At 51.4% G+C, this 23,615-nt stretch overlaps 1 protein-coding gene across 14 annotated transcripts in view; it reads right to left on the bottom strand.

The window, feature by feature from the left end:
• The window catches only part of MAPT (microtubule associated protein tau), a 120,212-nt gene that overhangs the window by 27,494 nt on the left and 69,103 nt on the right, over positions 1 to 23,615 (bottom strand). For 4 of the 14 annotated variants that reach the window (XM_055575617.1, XM_055575620.1, XM_055575619.1 and 1 more), the window contains exons 2-6: positions 22,884 to 23,000; positions 17,675 to 17,761; positions 14,352 to 14,438; positions 9,921 to 9,986; positions 1,938 to 1,993 (exon numbers count right to left, since the gene is read on the bottom strand). In XM_055575617.1, the coding sequence (XP_055431592.1) occupies positions 1,938 to 1,993; positions 9,921 to 9,986; positions 14,352 to 14,438; positions 17,675 to 17,761; positions 22,884 to 22,983 (396 nt within the window). In that variant the 5' untranslated portion in view covers positions 22,984 to 23,000. Of the gene's footprint in view, positions 1 to 1,937; positions 1,994 to 4,900; positions 5,999 to 9,920; positions 9,987 to 14,351; positions 14,439 to 17,674; positions 17,762 to 22,883; positions 23,001 to 23,615 lie in introns of all 14 variants that reach the window. The other 10 variants (XM_055575613.1, XM_055575616.1, XM_055575614.1 and 7 more) reach the window with 4 other exon arrangements.

Below are 23,615 nucleotides of genomic sequence, written 5' to 3' on the forward strand. Positions count from 1 at the left end.
CTATCCCAATCTCCCAAAGTCTGGTAAATCTCAGTCAGGCCACTGGTTACTCTTGAGTACGATCTACCTAATGAAGTAGCCTAGGTGGTGCAGGTGGCCAATGGGAAGGTGTCTGTGAGCTGGACGACCTCACAGAGATGAGAGTGTGTGAAGGAGGGTGGACAGCACCTGTGGTTTGTCTGGACCACCTCTGGGGACCTTGGACTGGGATGCATGGCCCTGGTGGAGGAGGCTGGTCTGGGAGTGGGAAGGGCCACGCCTTCAGGAATAAAACCAAGAGGCCAAGTCCAAAGGTGTTCCAAAGAGGGAGTCAGAGCTACAGAGGGGAGTCCTCACCAGAGACTTCTTCGTTACTGAGATTCACCACTAAGGTGGCTGAGGCTCTCTCTGCAGCCAGCCTTGGGAAGGAGTGTAAGACGGACGGAGCAGGGGTGTGAGGGGAGCGATGCGGGCTGAAGCCCTGGGGCTGCTAGCAAGAAAAGCTGAGGGTGGGTACTCGTAAGCCAAGCCCTCCTTCCCCAGCTTCACAAGGTCCCCCTCCGCTGGCATTGCTCCCTACCTGGCCAAGTGGCCTAGGTTCATGACAGATTTGACCTCTTGCTGCAAGGCTGTGAGCAACTCCAGGGCAGGGACAGCTTAAGAATGGATGAATGAACAGAGAACAGGATTCCCCTGAATGGGCATCCCGATTGGCAAGCAGTTATTGCAACTCCCTCCCACCCCAAGTCCCTGCAGTAAGTACCCTCAGCTGCCCCAATGGGGTCCTGTGATGGTGAACCCCGACTTCCTCCAGGGCAAGCACTTTACGCAGCCACCCTCAACACACAAGACCAAACCCTAGGGCTTGATTCTGCGTCTGGGAACTCCATCAGTCCTCCAGGACGGATGAACACCCAGGAGTTTCAGGCAGCATAGATGGGGGGCCTCTTGGATGCCTATAAGAAAAACAGGTCTTCATCTGGGGCCCCAGTGAGGTTTTCCTGGAAAAACATCACTGTGCAGCTATGAGAGCTTTCTCCAAGCTGCCCCGTCATGGAGGAGAGTGCACTAGAGCTGACAGGGAGCGTGAGAAGGACCATGCGGTCCTGGGTGCAGTTTGGGTGGTGAGCAGGCTGCTTGGTTTTCTGGCCCTTGGTGGGGGAAGTTCTTAAGACTGGCTGGCAGGATTTCAGGACAGCCTCTAGGGCACCAGAGCCCATGTGTCCACCCAGCATGTAGGGTGTGTATCAGGCTTCCCTCCTCTGGCCCACCTCAGCCCTACCCTGAGCTTGGCAGCAACCGAGCCGATTTGCTCAGGACTCCCAAACATGTGATTTGTCTCCTCCGCTGCCCCCACACCCTCCTTTACCTCCACTGATCCTACTCCTTGGGATGTCTCTTCTCACCCCTAGTCACCAACCCCCCTCTTCATCTCTCCGTCTCGGCCTGCCTCACAGGTCCTCCCTTCTAGGGCTTTTCCAGAACCCTCCACTTTAGGTTGGATATCCCATTTTTGCTCAACACTCCCTCAGCCCCCTAAGTAAATGGTATTTTCTAGATAGATCTTAAATATCTCTCTGTGTGTGTATACAGATATATCTTTGCTGTGCCTAGACCTGTAGCGGGAAGCATAAAATTCAAAATTCACTGCAGAAAATTCAAACATACTTTCATTTACCGTGAATGTCTTAATTCAAACAATGCTGGTACAGCTATAATTAGCAGCATTCATTCATTCATTCATTCACCTGCTGACTGCCCTTCCCTGGCAGAAGTATCCAAGGATGATGCTGGCATTTTAAATGTTTGCACGAAAACACAAAGCGCCGTGAATGGCAGCTGTACCTCGGGAACCAGCGATTTCCACGTGTCACATACAGAGATCAATTCAGATACAAAGAATGGCTTCTTGATGAACTTGATGGCGGCAGAGCAGTGCCATGGTTTTCTCAGCTTACCTTGGTTTTTTTGTCATCGGGTCCAGTCCCATCTTTGCCTTTACTGACCATGCGAGCTGATAAAATACAAAATGGGAATGCATGTTACATCCATTAGCACAGCTCATGAGAGCCCAATGGAGGGAAAGTGGTTTCTCAGAAACTGTGCAATATGTCTTGTTCAGTTGGGCCAGTGGAAACCCGGCTGATTTCTTTCCCCTTGAATCTGTTAGGTGTCTCACTGTTAGTATCAATGCAGCACACTGGGGTCGTTGCTTGCAACACCCTGACAAGAGGGGGCAGCAGGCTGGCCGAGGGCGGGGACATGCATAGGCGACGCAGAGGAAACTGTTATGGGTACACGCTGGTACAGGGGCGGTCAGGGAAGGTAGACGGTGCAGGACCACCTCTCACAGGCTCTGCTGGGGTCAGCCTCCCCCGACTGGGGCCAACCCTGCTCCAAGGAGGGTCATTTGGAAGCCCCAGAGCTATGTGCAGGGCAGGTCAGCCAGGCTCTGGACCCTGCAGGACCCCTTGCTCATATTGTCACCCAAGGACCAGGGGGAGTGGGCCGCTTTCCCAGAACCTGCCCCACACTCACGGGGGCTTGGGTGACCAGTCCTAGTTGGCTCTCTGACAAGTCCAACCCACCCCTGGAGGGCCGTCTCACCACTTACAGACTCTCCCAAGGGGGACTAATGCTTGTCCTTTCCCCAGATTAGCAACAAACTAGCTGTCATCAAATATCCTATAGATCAGCAGTCCTCAAACTCTTTATTTCATTGAAGATGATTTTTCCATGGACTGGGGGTGGGGAGGGGATGGTTTCAGGATGATTCAAGTACATTAGATTTATTGTGCACTTTAAATCTAATGCCACCACTGATCTGACAGGAGGTATTGATCTGTAGCCTAGAGGTTGGAGACCCCTGCCATAGATAATCTCTGGATTTTAGGACCAAACCATTGACAGATTTTGTGTTTGGAAAGCCACACCCCTTGGTGAAACCAATCTGCTTGTCTACCAGCGTAACTTCTAACTCACTCTTTCCTGCTATTGGCATTCATTATTGAAAACTGATCATAGGTTTTCATCTGTGGCTTCAATATCGTATTTCCTCTGCCCCAAGGACAGTGGAAGCATCTCACTCGTTCCTGGAGACCAGATTTCTAGAGTGACCAGCACTGATGATGATCAGTGATGATGATCTAGCCCAGAGATTTTTTTTTTAACTTTACAATATTGTATTGGTTTTGCCATATATAAAAATGAATCCGCCACAGGTATTTTCAAACTCTGTTATGCAGCAGAACCAGTGGGAGACATTCTTGAAATCCAGAATCCCGGGTTCACTCTGAGACAGAAGCCGAAGGTGGGGCCCAGGAACTTGCATTTTAATAAGAGCCCTGGGTGGACCTGATTCACATCCTTTGCCCCCATGACCATCATCATCTATATCACAACAAAAGCATCTGCTAGATCTGCATTTCCCAAATTGGGGAAATGGCTACTATGTATCCTTCTCAGAGGGTCAGAATGTACATTACAATATTAAAGGCTCTGACAAGTTCCCCACAGCAGACTCCATTTAACTTTGTTTCACCTTTTTTTCCCCCAAAACTAGATGATGGAACTCTTTTTTTCCCCTGGACATATCTATCAACATGCAGTGGATCAGCATCAACATAAAACAACATTTCAGGAAACACTGTTGTCGTCTGTCAAGTCACAGTTACGTGTCCCATATTAGTTTGGAGTTTAGGATATTTTAAAGTAGGATTCTTTTTCGGTCTTAAATTTAGAAATACAGATTCCTTTATCTATAACATTTCAAAGTTTTCGTGACAACATTTAACAGATGTCTGCAATTAACAGTTTAAGTAGCATCAATTTCTGGGCCCCGCGATTAATTCTAATATGCTACAGGATCTAAACATATGAATACAGCTGATATGTGGCCATGAGGCCTCCTCTGTCCTCCCCCCCGACAGGACACAGAGACCCCCACCCTTGGGAACCTCCCCTCCCATCTCTTCAGCTCCTGAAAGGCTGCTGTGGTCATGCTTCCCAGGGCTCGAGATGGGGACGGGGCTGAGATCCCTGCCTGCAATCCCATCAGGGGGACTGCCCCAGCTCTGCCAAGGGAAGAAGAAGAAGGGGTTCCTTCCACGAGGAGATTTTGTTTCTGCTCACTGTCTCTTCTGCCACAAGGCAGACAGAATAGGGTGGAGTGGTTGTTGGGCCAAAGGCTCAGCATGGGCTCTGGGTTACCTCCAATGGGTGTGTGTGTGTGTGTGTGCGTGTGTGTGGCCTGCTGCATGTGAGGTGCTGTCCACGGACACAGTCGCAGAGGACAGACGTGTGTCCTCTGAGTCTCTGGGCTGGGAGGGCACACCTCAGGACCTGCTGGAAGGCGCTTGTGGGGTAGACGGAAGTGCCTTTCAAAGCAGACTTACTTGGGTTCCAAACCTGGCTCCATCACCTACTACTCAATGACTTTCAGCAAGATACTTCACTGCTTGGAGCCTCAGTTTTCCCATCTGCAAATCGGGGCTAATTATGCCCACTTGGGAGGGTCGGGAGGGTCCTAGACAACCAATATGAGACACATAATGAGCCCTCCGAAGTGGGAGCAGCTGTTATGCTCTTTGTGGAGTGCAGCCCACCAGCCTCCACTGGGCTGAAGAACCTTGCAGAGAAATCAAGGGGCCAGAGGAGTGAACGGGGCAGAAAGCAGTGGGTGGGGGTCTTGGTGACATGCGTGACGGCGGGCAAGCGTGAGAGGAACACGAGCTACCAGCGCCTGAGGGACAGGAGGTGGCTGGGAAGGTGAGCAAAGGCCCAGGTGGCTGGTTGGTGGCTGTCCCCGGGGGCCTCAGAAGCGGCAGGAGCCAAGGAGGAGCCGGAAGCTGAGTGGCAGTGCCTGAAGCCTGGGTGGCACACGAGGTCGCCAGGCGGGAGCGAAGGAGCTCAAGACACAGACCTTTGAGTTGAGGCACCCGGCTGACGGGCTTCCCTGGCAGACCAGCTGCAGGCTGCTTTCCAGAAGGTTCTGGAAGATCAGTCTTTTTTGTGTCCTCGCCCTCAGAGGGGCTCCGGGGCTCTTGCTCCTCTCCAGGGGCCCCAGGAAGTGCAGTCCCTTCCAAATCCACCTCCAAGGGGGGTCCCTGCTCCTTCTGCAGGTTGGCTGTGATTTCCACGTGGAATGTGAACTCGGGGGACCCGCCGTGCCCTTCTCCCAGGGGCCCCTCGCTGGGCCCGTCGGGCTCTGGGACCCGGGTCTCTGCAGACGCTTTAGAGAGGAAATCGACAGGAAGCGGGATGACACCCCCGGCTGGGGACCCCGGGGTTCCAGGGGCTTCTCCAGAAACTGCCTGCGGAGCTGGCCCGCCTTGGGTCGGGGAGACTTGGGAGGGCGGGGAGTCCTGGGGCGAGGACTCATCAATGTCCCGGTCTTCATCCACCTCCTCACCCCCCTGCCTCTCTTTGCTCTGTGCCCACTTCAGAGGCAGCCCCTCCTGGGGCAGGCCTCCCCAAAGCTGGCACTCTGGTGGCTCGGAGCCGTGGCTGCCACCCTCTGCAACCTTAGGTTCTGTCCCTGAAGACTGGCGTGTAGCCTCTCTGGGGCCTGCGAGCAGGGTGGGGGCCCCAAGAATGTCAGATGCGTGCTGGCGGGTCAGCCCTGAGGTCCCCGGCTCCACAGCCTCACCTCCATGGTGGCCCGGCTCCCCGAGGAAGCTTGCCTGGACAACCTTGGAACTCCCAGGCTCCGTCTGCTGACGTCCAGGGAAGGGGGGCTTCGGAAAGGCCAGGCCCTCCTCAGCCCGCTGCCCTGGTTTTGGTCCCCACTCCCAGTGGGGCTCCTGAGGGCCTCCTGGTGGAGGAGGCACTTGGCAGACGGGATGATGCTGGGAAGGGCGAGAGGTCGCCAGGACGGGAGCTTCGGGCTCTTTCTCCCCCAGAGGCAGCTCGGAGACCCCAGAAGCTTCTTGGCCGTGTGCAAGCTGGACCTGAGAGCTAAGCCCATGGGCCAGAGGCCTCTCAGACGCTTCCCTCTGCTGACCCGGAACTCTCCTTTCCTCTGGGTTTGAAGAGGCAGCAGCGGCAAAAGGTTAGCAAGAGCAAGTTAGGTGTTTTAAGAGAGGGACATATGTTTGAAAGAAAAAAAGGATGCTTAAACAGCATCTCAAGCCCACCTAACAAAGGAAAAGGAGCCCACGCTCTGAGCTCACCCATGTTGCTTTTCTTTGCTCAGAACGAAACAGCTCTTGGTAAATCTGCCAACAGTTAGCTGGGTGACCGTGGGTGAGCACCTCCTGTCTTTGAGCCTCAGTTTTCTTATCTGTAAAAGGGGAGCTTAGACCAAGACCCCATCTAGCGCTGGTGTTAGTCCTCTGCCTATGTTGGGTCTGGCTGGGCTTCGAGTATCCTGCCATATCCGGGGCTGCCTTAGGCTAACTCCACCAGCTGCAAAAACTTGTCCTCCTCTCCAGGGACTGTGAGCCTCCTGAAGACTCTGGCCTCTAGGTGGGACCTGGATGGGGTGCAGGGAGGGTCTTCTTTCCTCTCCTTCTCTCTCTGGCCCCCCTTTTTGCCCAATAAAACCAGCAGGTACCTGTAAACCCACCCTGATAGATTTGGAAAACCCCAAATGCATCATAATCAGGGCTCAGTCTTTACTAACTGACCTGCCATGAGACCTCTACAAACAGAAACACGGTTCAGGTTTGTCCAGATTGTGGAGTATGAACAGCCTTCTGCGCGAGGTGAGGTGACCACCGTGGCAGTTAAGGTGGTCTGCACGGCACAGACGTGGCCAGCCCCGTGGGACCACTGCTTCACCCCTGTCACACCACCTCCCGTGTGCCCGCCCAGTGGATGAAGGCACACTTCCCTTTTTTCTGCTTCATTCATGCCGCATTCGTGTGAAGTGTTAGTCGCTCAATCGTGTCTGACTTTTTGTGACCCCATGGACTGTAGCCCACCAGGCTCCTCTGTCCATGGAATTCTCCAGACAAGAATACTGGAATGGGTAGCCATTTCCTTCTCCAAGGGATCTTCCTGACCCAGGGATAAAACCTGGGTCTCCTGCATTGCAGATAGATTCTTTACCATCTGAGCCACCAGAGAAGCCCCACATTCACATGAATCCCTCCTTAAAATATCTGTGTATTGAGGACAGGAGACTTTTTTTCTATTGGTTCTCCTAATATCCTATATTTTTTCTAACTCCCAACACTTCAAACATCCTACCTAGTTCCAGGACAACTTTGCAGCTCTCCTCTAAATAAACCCTGGGACTACAAAGGATTGAGGGTCTTGGAAGAGAAAGAGACTGGATGAGGGGAGGGGCAGGAGGTGGGAGAACACAGGGGTCCACACACATGGCTAACACATGATGGTCCCTCTGGTCCCAACTCTAGTTGGAGTCTGTGGAGCTGCCCGGCAGCCCCTTATCAGAAGGCCAGCTCTCTCAGCTCCCACCCCTACTCTGGGGCCATGAGTTCATGGTCTCAGTCATCTTGTGTTCCTAGCATAGCCCCAGAGCCTGCCACATGGCCAGATCTACACATGATATCATCAGGGAAACGAGCTGATTTCTGCTTTCCGAGGGGTCTGCAGGAGACTCTCTGGGGCCCTTGGTGAGTCTTGGGGATGAACAGACCAAATGACAGAGATGCAAGAAATCAGTTGGCAGGAGGCAATCTGAGCCTCATCACCCCAACTCCTTCCCAACCCACCGCTCAACAGACCCAAAGTGGCAGCAGCTACTGCCACTTCCCTACACCTCTCATCAGGCCAGGTCTCCAGCACTTTCTGGAAAAATCTTTCCTCCCAGAGCTCCCTAGAAATTGCATGTGATGTGGATGTTACTGTTACACTGCAGGGCTTTAAAAGACCCTGACTGAAAAAGAGACCAGGGCACCAAACCTGCATATTAAACATACCCTGAAAAGTTATCGATATAGGATAGTACAGCGTGTGTGTGTGTGTGTGTGTGTGTGTGTGTGTTTGTGTTTGTGTGTGTGCGTGTGTGAGGAACCTGCCATCATGCTATTACTCTCCTGGAGGAAGGAGCTGGGCTGGGAGAACATTCTATTCAGCTTCCAGAAGACTGAAAAGTGCTCAGTAACTACTGAGTTGGCCAAAAAGTTCATTTGGGTTTTTTCATACTATCTTATGGATATCATGAAAAATATGCAGTATTTTTCAAGCCAAGACTAAAGGTAGTAATCACTGGGGGTGGGTCCAAGGTAAGCAATATTTGGAGAAACACAGTTGGGTGGCCTCAGGAGTGCAGATGAATTGCGTCCCCACACTCCCTGGGAGGCCTGGTCCTGGTGACACTCCTGGACGAAAGGTCCACTCCTGCCGTGAGCAGGGTGTGGTGGGCAGGGCCCTCCCCACACCCTGCTCCTCTCGGCCCCTCGCAGCTCCATCCTGAAGCATCTTTGCTCTCTTAGTCCTTCATGGACACAGGCTGCCAGAGATTTTCCTTCTGCCGCAGGAAAACAAGGAAGAGAGAAGAGCTGTGCTTCTGTGTACATAGTTCTTCCCAAATCTGATTGCTTTAGCACAAAACAGACTGCAGGTCTGTGGCAGTGAAACATGTTTGTGGATCGCCAGGGTGTCTGGATTTCCCAAGGCCCCACTGGAGGGAGCCGGGCTTGGCCATTTGGATCAGCAGCTCCAGATGAGACATTAAACACTGGCCTGGGCAGCACAGAGGTAGAAACCTCCACATGTGTGCAGATTTGGTGCCAGCGTCCCATTGCAGATGCTCCCTGGTGTTCGTCTATATAGTTCTATGATACTAAGCCAGTGCTGGGAAAGTTAAAAATTCAGTTAGCCCCAAAATAAGGTTTCTAGGAAAGCTGTTGGCCTGATCTTTTTGTTCCACGGAATATGTTTCAGGGACATGGAGACATAGCCTACAATAAAAATTTGTAAGAAAAACTCAAACTCACTTCTTTTTATGGAAATAGATGGTCATTTCCAGAGGTTATGAAAACCTCTCATTTTACCTAAAAGCTAGAAATAATGACCTAAAAGAAACAGGAGGCAAGATTCTATTTAACACATAGACTGAGATTCCCCGTTGATAATGATTATCGCTTCTACTATTTTTCTGAAGCTCTTTGTAAGCCTAAGAATGAAAACACGTCTTTCCACGCTGTGTGAGATGAGAAACACTAGCACGCTATGGGGCAAGGAACCCCGGGAGTCACAGAAATGTGTCGTTAGGCTTCAAAGCACCCTCAAGGAGACGCTTCTTCAGGCCCAGAGTCTCCCTAAAGCCAGATGGCTCGGCGGCAGCGCTAAACACTGAACAAATCCCAAACCACTTTGTGGGGAAAAGACCAGCAACTTCCCGGCTCTCTTACAGTCTAAAAGCTTCCACATTATACAGCAGACTCTCAAGTTCATTTATGCAGCCAATGACAAAAACAAAACTCAGCTGGGTTGTACTGGAGGTCTCCATTTCCAAAGATAAGGAATCTCTAGGATTTACAATTTAAGTTCTTAAAAACCTTTATGCTCAGTGATCATACGAAGCTGTTTTTCTTGAGCACGGTAATTTTGGTCCCTGAGAAGAAAATCACAATAAAATCTGAAGGCTGCACAGAAGAAATAGTTTGGTGGCGACAGAGTTGAGGCTTTGCTCCCGGGATGGGCCAGAGGGCCGCCCACGGGGAGAATCACTCATCAGACACGTTTGTGTTTCTGTTGGTCACTGATGCTCGAGTTCCCAAGCTGGGCGAGGCCAGCTGCTTTCAGAACAACAAACACACTGGGAAGGACTCAGAATTGACTAGAGAGCTAAAGCTCTTCCTCTACCTGAATAGCCCACCTTCAGTGAAAAACCAGCTCCTAAAGATCTGGACCCTGGAATTCAGGCCCAGGTCCAAAATCTCTTCTCAGGGTACGGTCCATCTGAGTGTTGCCACCCCCTCTTCCCAACCCCCCATGTGATGTGTGGCAGGCAATACCAGCCCACTGACCTTGGGTCACGTGTCCGGCAGCTTGGTCTTCCAGGTTGGACGTGTCGCCAATGCCTGCTTCTTCAGCTGGTTTGTGTGTCAGCAAATGAAGAGGATAAAAAGCAGACACAGTTATTGTTTGCTAGAAACAGAGCTCCCTGACCCTCCCAACAGGTTTCTGAAGTGCTGTACCTCTGGCTCTTTTGTGCAAATGTGACTGCTGGGGATGTGGATGAAAACAGTCCACTAAACAGCGCCCCCCTCCCCAACGCCCACACACTTTCAGGCAACACAGTCCAGTAGGAAAGGCCTTCCCCACAGTGGGCCCTGGGTCCTCAGTCCCCGCTCGACAAAGACACAGGACAGGGAGGGCGGAGAAGCACTCTGTTGCTCAGCCACTGCTGTGGAGCTGTGTCCTGGTGGAGGCCGCCCTCCCAGCCCCGCCAGCGCTCCTGGGGGAGCCAAAGGTGCAGGAAGGACTAGGTGTGTGGGCCGTGGAGTCTGGCTGGGGTTCAAGCTCAGGTGCCGCCATACTTAGCCTCTCTGAGCTTTAGTTTCCAACTGTAGAACCCCAAAGTGATAACACCAGCCTGTCATGTAGGAGAGCGGAGAGGGTTCATACGAAACTGTGTGCACGCGTTGAGCAGTGTCTGGTACATGGTAGGAGCCCCCTAGAGGTTCAGTTTCTTTCCTCGAAACTACTGGGCAAACCCCTTCCACTGCCTGCTAAGAACAGGTGCCATCTGATTGAAGGGGGGTGGTAGTGAGCAGTTTTGGGGCTATCTTGGGCTCCCACTTAGGGAGCCCACTGTCCCTCCCGAACAAAAAAAAAGACTGAGACAAACTCCTGATCACGTCATCAATGGTACCAAAGTCGGTAAGCTTTCATACGACACCAATTTCTGCATCTTGAAGAAATGGCGAGATCACTGCAGGACAAAGGGTATGAGCGTCCAGAATAAAGACCCTCTAAGGCAAGTTGGCCACACACTGACATGGGTGTGAGCCCACACCCCAGGAGGGCCAACATGCCCTGATGGACAGGGACAGGGAGGCCACCAGCCTGAGAAATGCCCACCAGTGGCTGGCTGGGCCACCAGTTTTTTCCTCCCAGACCTGCAATGACTCAGTCTCTACAACTAAATCAGAAATGCCAAGTTAGCACCTCTTGCCATGCAGGCCCACCACAGAGAACATGGAGGAGGCAAAGGAAAGACTCTCTGGGTCACTGGACAGATGTATGACAGCCTGATAAGACACCCCGCCCACTGGCCTGCCCGGGGCCACTGTGGCGAGGGGCAGGGGGCGGGCAATGGGCTCGGGCAGCTTCCCCATTGGCAGTTCCTAGGCAGAAACACCTCTGCATGCCCTGCACGCTGATGCTGTACAGCCCGTGAGGTCTAACAGTGATAGCTCCATGTCACTTGGCAAAAGATGTCTGTCAGGGAAGCACTGCTCTGAACGTAGGTTTGGTCTGAGTTTCTGACAAGGTCACAGAAGAAAGGCCCAGGGAGACAGCAAATCACCAAACCAGCTACACGGCATGGAGTCCCTAAGACAGGACACCAGGCGGTGTGCCGATGACGTCACTGCTGTGGCTCTGGGAAGCCCATCGCTTTCACACACCAACGCGGTGTCGTGATACCCTGGTCCTGATGCAAATTAGAAAGTGCAGGCTGCTGGTATCTCTGACACCCCTTGATCCCAGCAAGAGAGATGCTCAGAGAAGCTAGAGAGAGGGAGGGTGTGAACCAGTGGTTGGACCATCACCAGCCTATATGGCTTCTCTGCCTCCCTGGAGCCCCAAAACAGCTCCATGCTCACCCTACAAGGCAGGGACACCTGCAGGGGGATGGCCACACTGCACTCCCAAATGGACCTCAAATGGGAAGTTTCACAGGAGAACCAAGAGACAACAAAGACACGTGCCCAAGTGAGGTGCTCGACTAAGGCATGTCAGTCACTCGGTCGCGTCTGACTCTTTGCGACCCCATAGACTGTAACCCACCAGGCTCTTCTGTCCATGGAATTCTCCAGGCAAGAATACTGCAGTGGGTTACCATTCCCTTCTCCAGGGGATCTTCCCAACCCAGGGACTGAACCCGGGTCTCCCACATTGCAGGCATATTCCTTACCATCTGAGCCAACAGGGAGGCCCGAAACTAAGGTACATATTGTTAAAGCCACCAGCAGAAAAAATGTCCCCTCAACTCTAAAACCTCCCACTTCATTCAGGATGTAAAAGGGTGGAGGGGGAGAGAATTTTAAAGGAGGATTTCTTTAGAGAGAGCAGCTTAGGGCGGGTGGGGTGGTGGCTACCTGTCCGCCTCCCACCTCAGTCCCACTGAAAGGGTTTCAAGGCACCAGGTGGAGACAGGTGGTGTGTGTCCCCTAGGGTTAGGGACGTGGTGGAGGGCTGTCAGAACTCCACCTGGGGAAACTCAAAGACAGGCAGGCTGGCCCTGCCTTGGTGGGAGAGCAAAGCCCGGGGGCTGTCTGCATATGCGTGGTTTGTTCAGGCAAGGAACGCCCATGTCCCCCGTGGACCTGTGGTGGGCACAGGGCAGCCATAGTGGAAGGGGCGCCTCAGGCCATGTCCCGCAGGGCCACCAATGTGAGCAAGCCAACCTTGGCAGAGGAGAGATGAGACAGATCTTCAGACCCCAAGGGACCCAAGAGAGAGGAATGTCTGCTGGAATCGAGAACAGAGGGAGGGAACTTCAGGAGGACGATGGGGATGGTGGGGGAGGCGGGTATCTGGAAGAATTCCAAAAACCCCAGAGGGAAAGACTCAACTTGCAACACCTGCAGAAACTGCAAGGAGCCAGCTCATAGCAGCCCCAATGCAGGAATAACTTCCCTGCCAGCTCCTGGTTCTCGCCCCTCTCCAGTCCCAGAGAGGAGGACCTGCAGCTTTGAGTGTTACCCTGACTGGACATTCCTTTTTTAAAAACTCATTGATTATTTTTTGGCTGTTCTGGGTCTTCGTTGCTGTATGCAGGTTTTCTCTAGTTGTGGTGAGGGGCAGGGGGCTACTCTCTAATTGTGGTGCTTGGGCTTCTCACTGTGGCGGCTTCTCTTGCTGCAGAGCACGGGCTCACTAGTTGCGGCTCTAGAGCACAGGCTCAGGGCACGGGCTTAGTTGCTCCAAGGCACGTGGGAATCTTCTCAGACCAAGGGTCGAACTGTGTCCCCTGCACTGGCAGGGGGGTTTCTTAGCCACTGGATCACCAGGGAAGTCCCAGACTGCACATTCTTATCAGCATTTGCAGACTGGGTTGTGTGTTGGTGGAGACTAAAACACTTGATATTCCAGAAATGATGGAAAGTCAAGAGTTCCCTAGAGTTTTTGTCCCAGGCGGAAGAAGAGCTTCACCCACTGAAAAGTTATAAAGTGACAGTGAGAGACAAAAGTCAAGCTACCCGTGATCTCATCCCACGAGTCGTTGGTTCCATGGCCTTCAAACGACCTTCACTGTCTAGGACGAGGCCTGTCAGTATCCAGAACATCTCCCTCCATTCATCTCTGGAGAGCAGCTTGCGGAGCGGAGACTACTCGGAGGAGCGGGTGGCGCTGCTTGGCCCCTGCACGGCATCCTTAACCCACTTGGCTGGGGCCAAGGCTGCAGACTTCCCAAACAGCTGCCATTGAGCCCCGCCTTCAGGAAGGAAAAGAACTCCTGCCGGGGACATTTCCCCACTCTCCACTGCTGCTGAAACACCATCCAGAGCTCGTCCTGCATTTCTTGCTGAGCACCGTCCCCATTGCCAAGCCAGTGGCTGCAGTCATGCCTAGCCCAGGGAGGTGGATGTGAAGGAAGTGACAGCCAGAGCTCCGGGCTCTGCTCGCTGTTTCCTAAGGGCCCGGGCAGCTCACGGTGACTCTGGCGGTCCTGAGTTCAGTGCTATTTCTGGTCAGTGCCCCGTCTGGGCTGCTCCCCATCATCAATGTTGACAGGACAGTCTCATCACGTCTGTTCTATGCTGATACGTTTGAAAAGATAGTCCTAAAATTGGATGCTAGAGTGCGTCACTGAGTTCCTGGGGGGTTATCCAGTTACGATCCTCCAAGATGTGGGTGGGTCATCCGGATGCTGTGCCACACTCTGGTGCTCCCCTCAGGGAGCTGTGTACCCCCTAGGAAGTGACCCTGTCGCTGGGCAGAGTCCCAGCAGGACCGTGGACTGGCCTTGGCTGCCAGCCTGCCTGCAAGCACTCTCTGGAGCTAAGACAAGGAAAGGAGAGGCTGGAAGGAATCCAGAAGGTTCTCTATCCTCCAGGAGACAGGCAGGCAGCGATGGAGGCAACAGGGCATCAAGCTCAGAACAACCCGAGATTTCGGGAGGCTGGCATCCACCCGCATTCCCACCTCATTTGGAGACAGGCAGAACCCCATGCACTCCCATCCTACAGCTGGGGAGCCCGGCACCCAGCCCCAGGAGCCACCCTCACCTGCGGTTCCTTCTGGGATCTCCGTGGGGGCCTGAGCGGCCGCCTGCTCACCGGGGGCTCCCTCATCCACTAAGGGTGCTGTCGCATCTGGAAACCACCAAGAGTGGAAACCACCTTAGGGGCTGGGATGGGCCATGCCACGCCCCTCACCTTGCGCTCTTTGGGGATGCAAAGGTGCAGGAATGGGGAGGCAGGAAGGGGACTCAGCCGCATGCAAAAAAGCAACCCCACAGCAGGGCTCAGAGGCGTGCTCCCGCTTGAAATCTCCCCAGGAAAACATGAATACTTTGTCCAAGAGGCAACCGCTTAAGAGACAACCAGACCCTCTACCAGGAAAGCCAGAACAGCCCCCCTCTAAACACTGCAGCGAAAGGGACTTCTGGGGATGGTCGCCAGTATTTTTAAGGAAGAAACGTTGAAAATCAGGTGACTGGTCACAGATGTTTGAGCCTTATAGCAGTGCAGAACAGGAGAGGGCAAATTCTGCAGTCAGGGCTGGAGGCTACAGTTCTGCTGGGAGTCCAGCTTTGGGCAAGTCCTTTGTCCTCTTAGGGTCTCAGTTTCCTCATCTGCAAAATGGGAGGTGCCTTGACCTCCAAGTTTTCTTCCAGTTCTAATCCCCCAGTAGTCAAGTATGGATGTGAGAGTTGGACCATAAAGAAGGCTGAGCACCGATGAACTGATGCTTTTGAACTGTTGGTGTTGGAGAAGACTCTTGAGAGTCCTTTGAACAGCAAGGAGATCAAACCAGTCAATCCTAAAGGAAATCAACCCTGAATATTCATTGGAAAGACTTATGCTGAAACTGAAGCTCCAATATTTTGTCCACCTGATGCAAAGAGTCGACTCATTAGAAAAGACTCTGATGCTGGGAAAGATTGAAGGCAGGAGGAGAAGGATGAGATGGTTGGATGGCATCACCGACTCAATGGACATGAGTCTGAACAAGCTCTAGGAAATGAAGGACAGGGAAGCCTGGCGTGCTGCAGTCCGTGGGGTCTCAGAGAGTCAGACATGTCTGAGCAACTGAACAACAACATTAATTCCCCTGTCTCCTGGAGCCCATGACCCTTGGTTATAAAGCACAGACCCCCCTGGGTGGCAATGAACAGGCCACCTCTGTCTGAGGTCAGGTGCTTGACAACAGGCCGACAGATGGATCCACCTTCAGAGCAAACAGGGAAAGATTCACCACCAGGAGTTGCTGCAGTCTCTCATCAAGGTGAATGCTTCCAGATCGGCATTCCTCCCTGAGCAAATGCATTGGCATACTACCAAACCATTCTGGGCAAACAGGAGGAGGTGTCAGCTTTAAATGCTTTCCAAGAGCCTGAGTCAGGTTCGTCAATTGGAGTCCTTTTTGTTGTGGTTGTCTCGGGAGCAGCCTGGCAGAGCTCCACACCAGCAGCTCCCCGCCATTCCCCAAGCCATGAGAGTTGAAGCTCTTGGGATCCTCACACGGATAGGATCCAGAATGTAGCAAGACGTGGTAGGTAGATTCTTCCAGAATAAAGTAGATTTGGAAGGCTGGCCTAAAATCTGGCATGAGTGCTTCAGGACTTTCTCAGGGCACTAGGCAACCTGTAAAACTGTCTGAACAGGATCAGCAGGCTATGTCTTGCATCACTGGCTCTAAGAAGGAGAGCAAAGAGCATTTGGTCTGGTTTTCTCTTCACTAGGAGGCTGAGAACCTTGGAGGTGGCGGGGAGGGGAAGAAGGGGAAGGGCCACATCCACTATATCCTTATACCATCAACTGGCAAGGAACTTGACAGCCACTTTCTGAATTCATCTAAAGGTGGACATCTGGGGACATGCTGGGGCCAGGTTCTCACCAAAGTCATGGGCAGGGCCCAGGGAAGTGCTGCGACTAGAACCTTGGGGAGGATGGAGAGATGGAGGGGCACACTCTGCAGACTAGTTACTCAAAAGCCATTCTCAATGCCCCTCTCCCTTGATTTTTCCTACGAAGGAAGCTGAAAGGCACAATACTCAATATTTTAGCCTCCCTTACAGCCAGAGGGCATCAGAAAACCCAGTTCCTGCCAATGAGACATAAATGGAAGTTGGTCAGGTGGGGCATGTAGAAAAACTCTTTCTTTCCTAATAAAAAGGGAACATGTTTGGTTTACGGGCTCTTTCAGTCACTTTGCTTTGCTACTTTCTTCTTGCTTTGAAGGTAGATGTGATGCCTGGAGGTGCAGCAGTCATTCTGTAACTGTGAGGCAATAATCCAGCCATTAAAGATGGCAGAAGATAAAGACAGAGAGCACTGGTGACACTGAGGAGCTGCTACTTGAGTCCAGATGTTTTATTATGTGAGACAAATAAACCTCTTCATATATATGCCACAGTGAGTTGGGCTTTCTGTTACCTGTGATCAAACATAGTCTTTTTTTTCTTTGGCTGTGCTGGGTCTTCCTTGACGCATGAGGGCTTTTTCTAGTTGCTGTGAGCCAGGGCTACTCTCTAATTGCAGTGCACGGGCTTCTCATTATGGTAGCTTCTCTTGTTGCGGCTCATGGGCCCTGAAGCGTGGAGGCTTCAGTACTTGTGGCACACAGGCTTAGTTGTCCTGCACGGGATCTTCCTGGACCAGAGATCGAACCCATGTTCCCTGCATTGGCAGGCAGAATTTTTACAACTGGACCACCAGGGAAGTTCCTCAAACATAGTCTTGACTGATATAGATGGGAAGCAAGAGAAGATGGTCCAAGGAACACCTCAGGAAATACATCAGAAGGTTTATAATAATAACCTAGATACCAAATGTCTACTGAAGACAGGTTAGAAAAGATGGGCTGGAGCTAACACCATGGCCAAAGTCCAGAGGCCCAGGCCCAGCTCAAGAAATGAAGGATACTAAACCAAGAGCAGTCCCAAAGTGTGAGCTTGGAGATGTGCACTGACCTACACTTTCCTGAACCAAACCACTGCTCCGGGACCTGGTGGCTCATGGGAGAAGTGTGGAGAGGACAATGGACAAGCAGCAGGGGCTTTGTAGAGCTGAGATCAGGCCCTGCTCTGCCACAATCCCAGCCTGTTCAAGTGTGGCTGTCTCGAAGCTCACACATGACAAAGCTGCCCATCCCTGGCACTAGTGAGCAAGGCATGAAGACAGAGCATGGCTCCCACAACGCTTGGGGCCCAAGCCCCATCCGCAAAGCACTGAGCGGGCATATCTCTCAGCCAGGGCAGCAGCAAGTGCAGCCAGGAAGGGTGGCACGTATGAGCTGGCATGTATGAGCTCAAAGCATGGCTAAGCACAGGTTGGAGCATGGAAGGAGCTGTTTGAATGAAGCCGTGAGAGAAGGGGGGCCCCACCTTCTGCCGTCGGAGTGCTCTTAGCATCAGAGGTTTCAGAGCCTGGTTCCTCAGATCCATCATCGGCCGGGGTCTGCAGGGGAGACTCTGGAACATACACAATGAACCCCTCAGAATGGCTGCCTCCCTCCGCCCCAATTTCGACTTCAGAGGAACTGGGGGGCAGTGTCTTTTGGAGCCGAAATCACCCAGTATAGACCCAAGATGGATGGACTGTGGTCTTGTGATAATACCAAGAAGGGGACCAACCCCACCCCCACCCCACAACTGGGCCCCCACACCAGGGTCATCAGGAAAGAGGCACGTGACGTTTACCTGTTCTGGGGCAAGAAGAGAAATTGCCTTTTAATTAGCTTGTGATTCCAACTGAGATAAAGGCTCTGATATTGACAAATGGGCAGCAGACACCAGAGAGCTAAGCCACAAGTAAACTTGGGGCTTTGTCTTTCCTTACTGGAGAGGTTCACGGGAGATCATGGCCATGAATTCATGACAAATAAATGCCTGGGAAAACACTCAGAAATCGAACTGCTTCCTCTGCAGAGAAATTAGCTCAGGGCAGACATGGGACCTACTTCTAACCGGACACTGGGCTGCGTCTCCCAGTCCTGCCCAACAAACCTTGTCATACCTGAAATGTCAGTCATCACTATTTACGGGAAAACTGCCCATCCAGACTCCAAAGCCAGGGGACCTCGGATGGACTCAGCAAAAGCCACGCTGCCTGGCAGGGGAGGGGGTGGGGTGGGGTTGGGGAGCCCTGGACTAGAGGACAGGGAACCTGTCTGCACAAGGCAGACCCCAGAGGTGAAAAGAGGCAAGTGGTATTCCAGCACACTTTGGGGTCAGACTCCTCGAACCCTCTGCTGGAACGCCATCCCTGGACACCCACCCTGGCTGCACTGATCCAGCCAAAGAAGGACTGATTCTAAAGAAGCTTCCGGTCCTGAAGCTTGGGAAAACCTGCCAACTCCCTCAAACAGGCTTTGGACACATGGTGAGGAACCATCGCGCAGACTGTCTGCTGGGCCTTTTTGTGTCTGTGTGTGAGCTGAGATTCTTTTATTGGTATAAAATCACAACTTCACATCTATCAGTTTAACCACAATTCAGTGGCATTAAATACATTCACCATGCTGTGTAACCATCACCACTATCTATATCTAAAACTTTTTCATCTTCCCCAACAAAACTCTGTACCTATTAAGCAATAACTCTCTCTCCCTCCCTCCGAACCCCTGGCAGCCTCTATCTACTTTCTGTCTCTATGAATTTGCCTCAACATTTGTCCTTTTATATTTGGCTTATTTCACAAAGCATAATATTCTCAGGATCCGTTCATGTAGCATCTATCACAGTGTCATTTCTTTTCCTGGTTGAATAACATTTCAACATATGTATATACCATCTTTTGTTTATCCGTTCATCTGTTGATGGACACTTGGATTGTTCCAGCCTTTTGGCTATTTTGAATAATGCTGCTATGAACAATGGTGTACAAATATCTGTTCTAGTTCCTCGTTTCGATCCTTTTGCATATATCCTCAGGAGTGAAATCGCTGGATCGTGTGGTAGTTCTACGTGCAATTTTTAAGAAAACCACCAAACTGTTTGCCGCAGCTGCTGCATCATTTACACTCCCGCCTGCAATATACAAGGGGTCCAATTTCTCCACATCCTCACCAACACTTGACATTTTCCATTTTTTAAATTATAGCCATCTTCGTAAATATGAAGTGGTATCTCATGGCAGTTTTGGTGTTGTCTGCTGGGTCTTATTACCCACCAGCCTCAACTGCCAAAGCACAGGAGCCTACAGGTGTGACGGTGCCTCAAGCACTTGCCCCCCAAACACCCCTCCCCCAGTCCATCCCCAGCCTGCCACTGTGATCATCCGCATTATCCATGTTGAATTTTTTGGATGGTGGGAGGAAAGGTGGAAGAGGCCTCTTCTGACTGTCTTAGTTGGAAGGTCTAACAAGTTAACTCATTAACACCTTTTAATTCACGCGGGTGCACTGTTTTATCAGTTAACCAACTTTCACCCACTTTGCAGTTCTCTTTGGCTCCATCTAATCCTATTCCAACTTTTAGCATCTACTCAGATGCTCTCTGTTCTAGTATTTTACATGTGGTTTCTTGTCATTATTCAAAAAAGTCTCTGTCACCTATCTGAAATGTTGCTTGTAAAGTGACACCTTCTGTCAAGTCACACCTTTCACTCTCCATATAAAAATAATTCCTTCTAAATCCTTAGTAGCAAGACCAAATTTGAGGAGAACTCTGAAAATCTCTTAGGTATCACTTGCTTTCTTGGCAAGTATATTGTTTGAGGAAGTTTGTTTAGACTATCTTCAAACACTTTCACAGCAGTGACAAAAAGGTTAGCAACTTAAAATCTGCATGTATATATTATATATTTACACATATATCTGTTTTAGCACAGAACTTCCAATGACATTTTATGTTAAAAGAACTGAGGAATTTCAGCAACTGTACTTTAAGCACCTCTAAGGCACAAAATAACTTGGTAAACTTGTTCTTACTTTATAAATTGAATTATTAGATTTACAGAAAAATTGCAAAGAGAGAACAGAGGATACCCCATTGCCAGTTTCCCTAGTTATTAACATCCTACATTATTATGGTACATTTGTTTCAACATGATACATATTTTTAAACTTATTAAACCAGGTCACCCTAAACAGAGCATCATTTTTCACTGGCACAATTAATTCACCTGGGGCAGAATTCAGTATGTTAGGATCCTAAGTTGGATGCTCTCCCACGATAGTGGTAAAGAACCCGCCTGCCGATGCAGGAGATGTAAGAGACACAAGTTGAGTCCTTGGGTCAGGAAGATTCCCTGGAGAAGGAAATGGTAACCCACTCCTGTATTCTTGCCTGGAGAACTCCATGGATAGAGGAACCTGGTGGACTACAGTCCATGGGATCGCAAAGAATTGGACACAACTGAAGGCGACTTAGCACACGTGAAGACTTCAGGAACTGAAGTTCCAGGGGGACTTGGCTGAGAGTGACCAGAGGCAGAAACAGCTGACGTAGAGTGGAAGGCTATACTGGCCCCGTGACCTCAGAGAGGAAACTGTCATCTGTAAACTAGGGAGGGTAACCTCCATCCTCACTGGTTACTGTGAGCAGTGCCTGAGACGTTGTTGGCCGAAGCCCTTTGCCAGCTGTTTAGAGCTCTACAAAAAGCCTGCATCGTCCTTTTAAGCAAGCCCCATTATACGCAGGGCGCTCATGCTTGTGCTCAGTTGTGATCGACTGCAGCCCGTCAGGCTCCTCTGTCCGTGGCATTTCCCAGGCAAGAATACTGGAGTGGGTTGCCATTTCCTCCTCCAGGGGATCTTCCTGACCCAGGGATCGAACCCGTGTCTAGGCTCCTCTGTCCGTGGCATTTCCCAGGCAAGAATACTGGAGTGGGTTGCCATTTCCTCCTCCAGGGGATCTTCCTGACCCAGGGATCGAACCCGTGTCTCCTGCACTGGCAGATTCTTTACCACTGAGCCACCCAGGAAGCCCCGTAAGTAATTATATTCTTTACCACCCAAATCAGGACACTTGAAAGTGAAAGCAGCAATACTGCTAATGAGGCAGAAGAGACAGTGGGCTCAGGTCCTCAGCTGAGGGAGATCCCAGGGCCCAGCTGCCCCCAACCCTCCACGGGGAGCTGAAAAGTAGCAGCTCTGGCCTGAGTCAGGCTTCGGCCAGGGAGAGGTCAGAAAGTAATTCTTGCCACCATTTGGTTCCTGACACCGGGAAGAGAGGTTTGGGCCAATTGGGACTGCTAGGTGGAGCAGGCATTCCTCCCCCCCGCCCACCCTGGTACACCCCTCACCCAGAGCTTCAGGCTGGGGGCTCCCAAGAAGGCCAGAGGGCAGCCTCTGAGCTCCCAGGACAGTCCATGCCTTCCCTCACCTCCCCTAACTTGGAGCCCTTTTGTCTGATTCCCAAGCTCTGCCTCCAGTGTGTTCTCTGCCTAAACAGGTACAGAGAAGTTAGCCTTTGAAACAAGGGTCCCCAGTGAGTCCTGAAACATCTCCAAGGTGGGAATGATGCCTCTGCATGCTTCCCCAACCCAGGGCTCCTCCTGGTGACCCTGCCTCTTCCAGGGACCCTTCTCCGAGGGATGTACCTGGAAGAGGTTCCCTCCCACCTTGGAACTCCACCACTTCCATCCGCCACCCCACACCCAGGCTGCAAAGTGTTTTTATTACTTGCAGCATTTAAAGAGAAAAATAGACAGCCATTTTGTCTCCTTAGAAATGGGTGTGGAGGACAGGGACCTAGTCTCTCTTACTCTGCTCTGAGGGCTGCTCCAGGGAGCACTGGCCACCAGGGACACTGTGGGGAGAAGGGTTCCTTACAGCACAACCCAGTGCTCCGTGGGCCAGCCTGCTGCTCCTGGCACCAACATGGGGATTGGCATTCGGAGCTGGAAAGAGGGCTCTGTGTGCCCCACGGGGCTCCCCGAACTAGGTGGGGATGAGAGGCAGAGAAGAGGCCAAGCCAATTTAGCCAAAAGGCTATATTATAGAACACTTAGAAGTTGATCCAGTTTAGTACTATAGGTTCAACTATAGGAAACCCAGAACTAATCAACTCTGGCCAAATAGGGACCTTACACGCCTATTAAAGAAGAGAAAAAAAAATAATGTATAAAGTCATGCATTTTAAAATATATATTTATTTATGTTTATTTATTTATTTGGCTGTGCCAGGTCTTAGTTGTGCATGTGGGATCTAGTTCCCTGACCAGGGATCGAACTCAGGCCCTCTGCACTGGGAGCAAGGAGTTTTAGCCACTGGACCACCAGGGAAGGCCCTAAAGTTACGTATTTTGCATGCTAATGAATTCTGCTGATTTATAGGTTCATGGATGTGGCTAAAGACTCAACAGATTGCCCTTGTATTAATTAGACGGACAAGCCCCCTGCAGTCTTTGTCACAATACATCTATGCATTGTGGCAAACTCTCCTTTGCAAAGGCAGATTTTCAAATAGCCTCACATTTTGAGTTCTGTTGGCTCATTCAAATGAATGAGGTTTCAAATCTATGGATAATCTAAAATAATATAGTATTTAAAACTCCTTTAAAAATCAGGATGCAAACCCTTCCTGCCAGCAGTAGGGCTGGCTGTGATCCCCAGGGTGCCTGGCCCCGTAGGCAGAGCTGTGCACTAACCTTTCAGGCCGGGGTCCATGTCACCCTCGTGGTCTTGCAGGGTGTAGTCCCCCTGAGCATGATCTTCCATCACATCGAATTCCTGACGGGGCTCAGCCATCCTGGTTCAAGGCCCACCTGGGGAAAGAAGATGGGAAGTGAGAGCTGGATGCTGTGCTCAGGCTAAGTGCTGGGGCGAGGGGAGGGGGGACAGGGAGACAGAAGTGCCCCTCCCCACTTCATGGAAGGTAGATTTCTGCCTCTCATTTCCCTTCTCCAACAAGTAGAGTACCCAACCTCATCTGTGGAGGGGTATCTCTGCTGAAGCATTATTAACATGCACGTGTGCACTTTTCATTCACCAACATCACATCAGTTCATATCCAAAACCACCAGCTGGGCAGGTTCGAGGGGCCTAATTTGTTTCTATGCCCAACGCTCTTTCTACTTCATGATAGATTAAATGCTGCTGACCAGTACTTTGATGGTTTTCTGTTTTTGTTTTTTACAGAGAGGGAAGGCATTGGCTGGGCAGTGCCAGTAAGGAAAAGGAGGTGCAGAGAAACAATGTGATTGCTCAATCACACCCAAGTGTTCTGACGCCCCAGCTCTGAGCCAGGTGGCCCCACTAGGGGTCAGAGTGGGGCTTCCACTCACCTCAATGGATCCCTTCAGAAACCTTATGTGTGCATTCCGAGGGCTGGGCTAAGTCCTTAACAGGGCGCAGTGTGAATTTGGGGCTAATGAGCACCA

Source organism: Bubalus kerabau, chromosome 4 (genome assembly GCF_029407905.1).
Source record: "Bubalus kerabau isolate K-KA32 ecotype Philippines breed swamp buffalo chromosome 4, PCC_UOA_SB_1v2, whole genome shotgun sequence".
Lineage (NCBI taxonomy): Eukaryota > Metazoa > Chordata > Mammalia > Artiodactyla > Bovidae > Bubalus > Bubalus kerabau.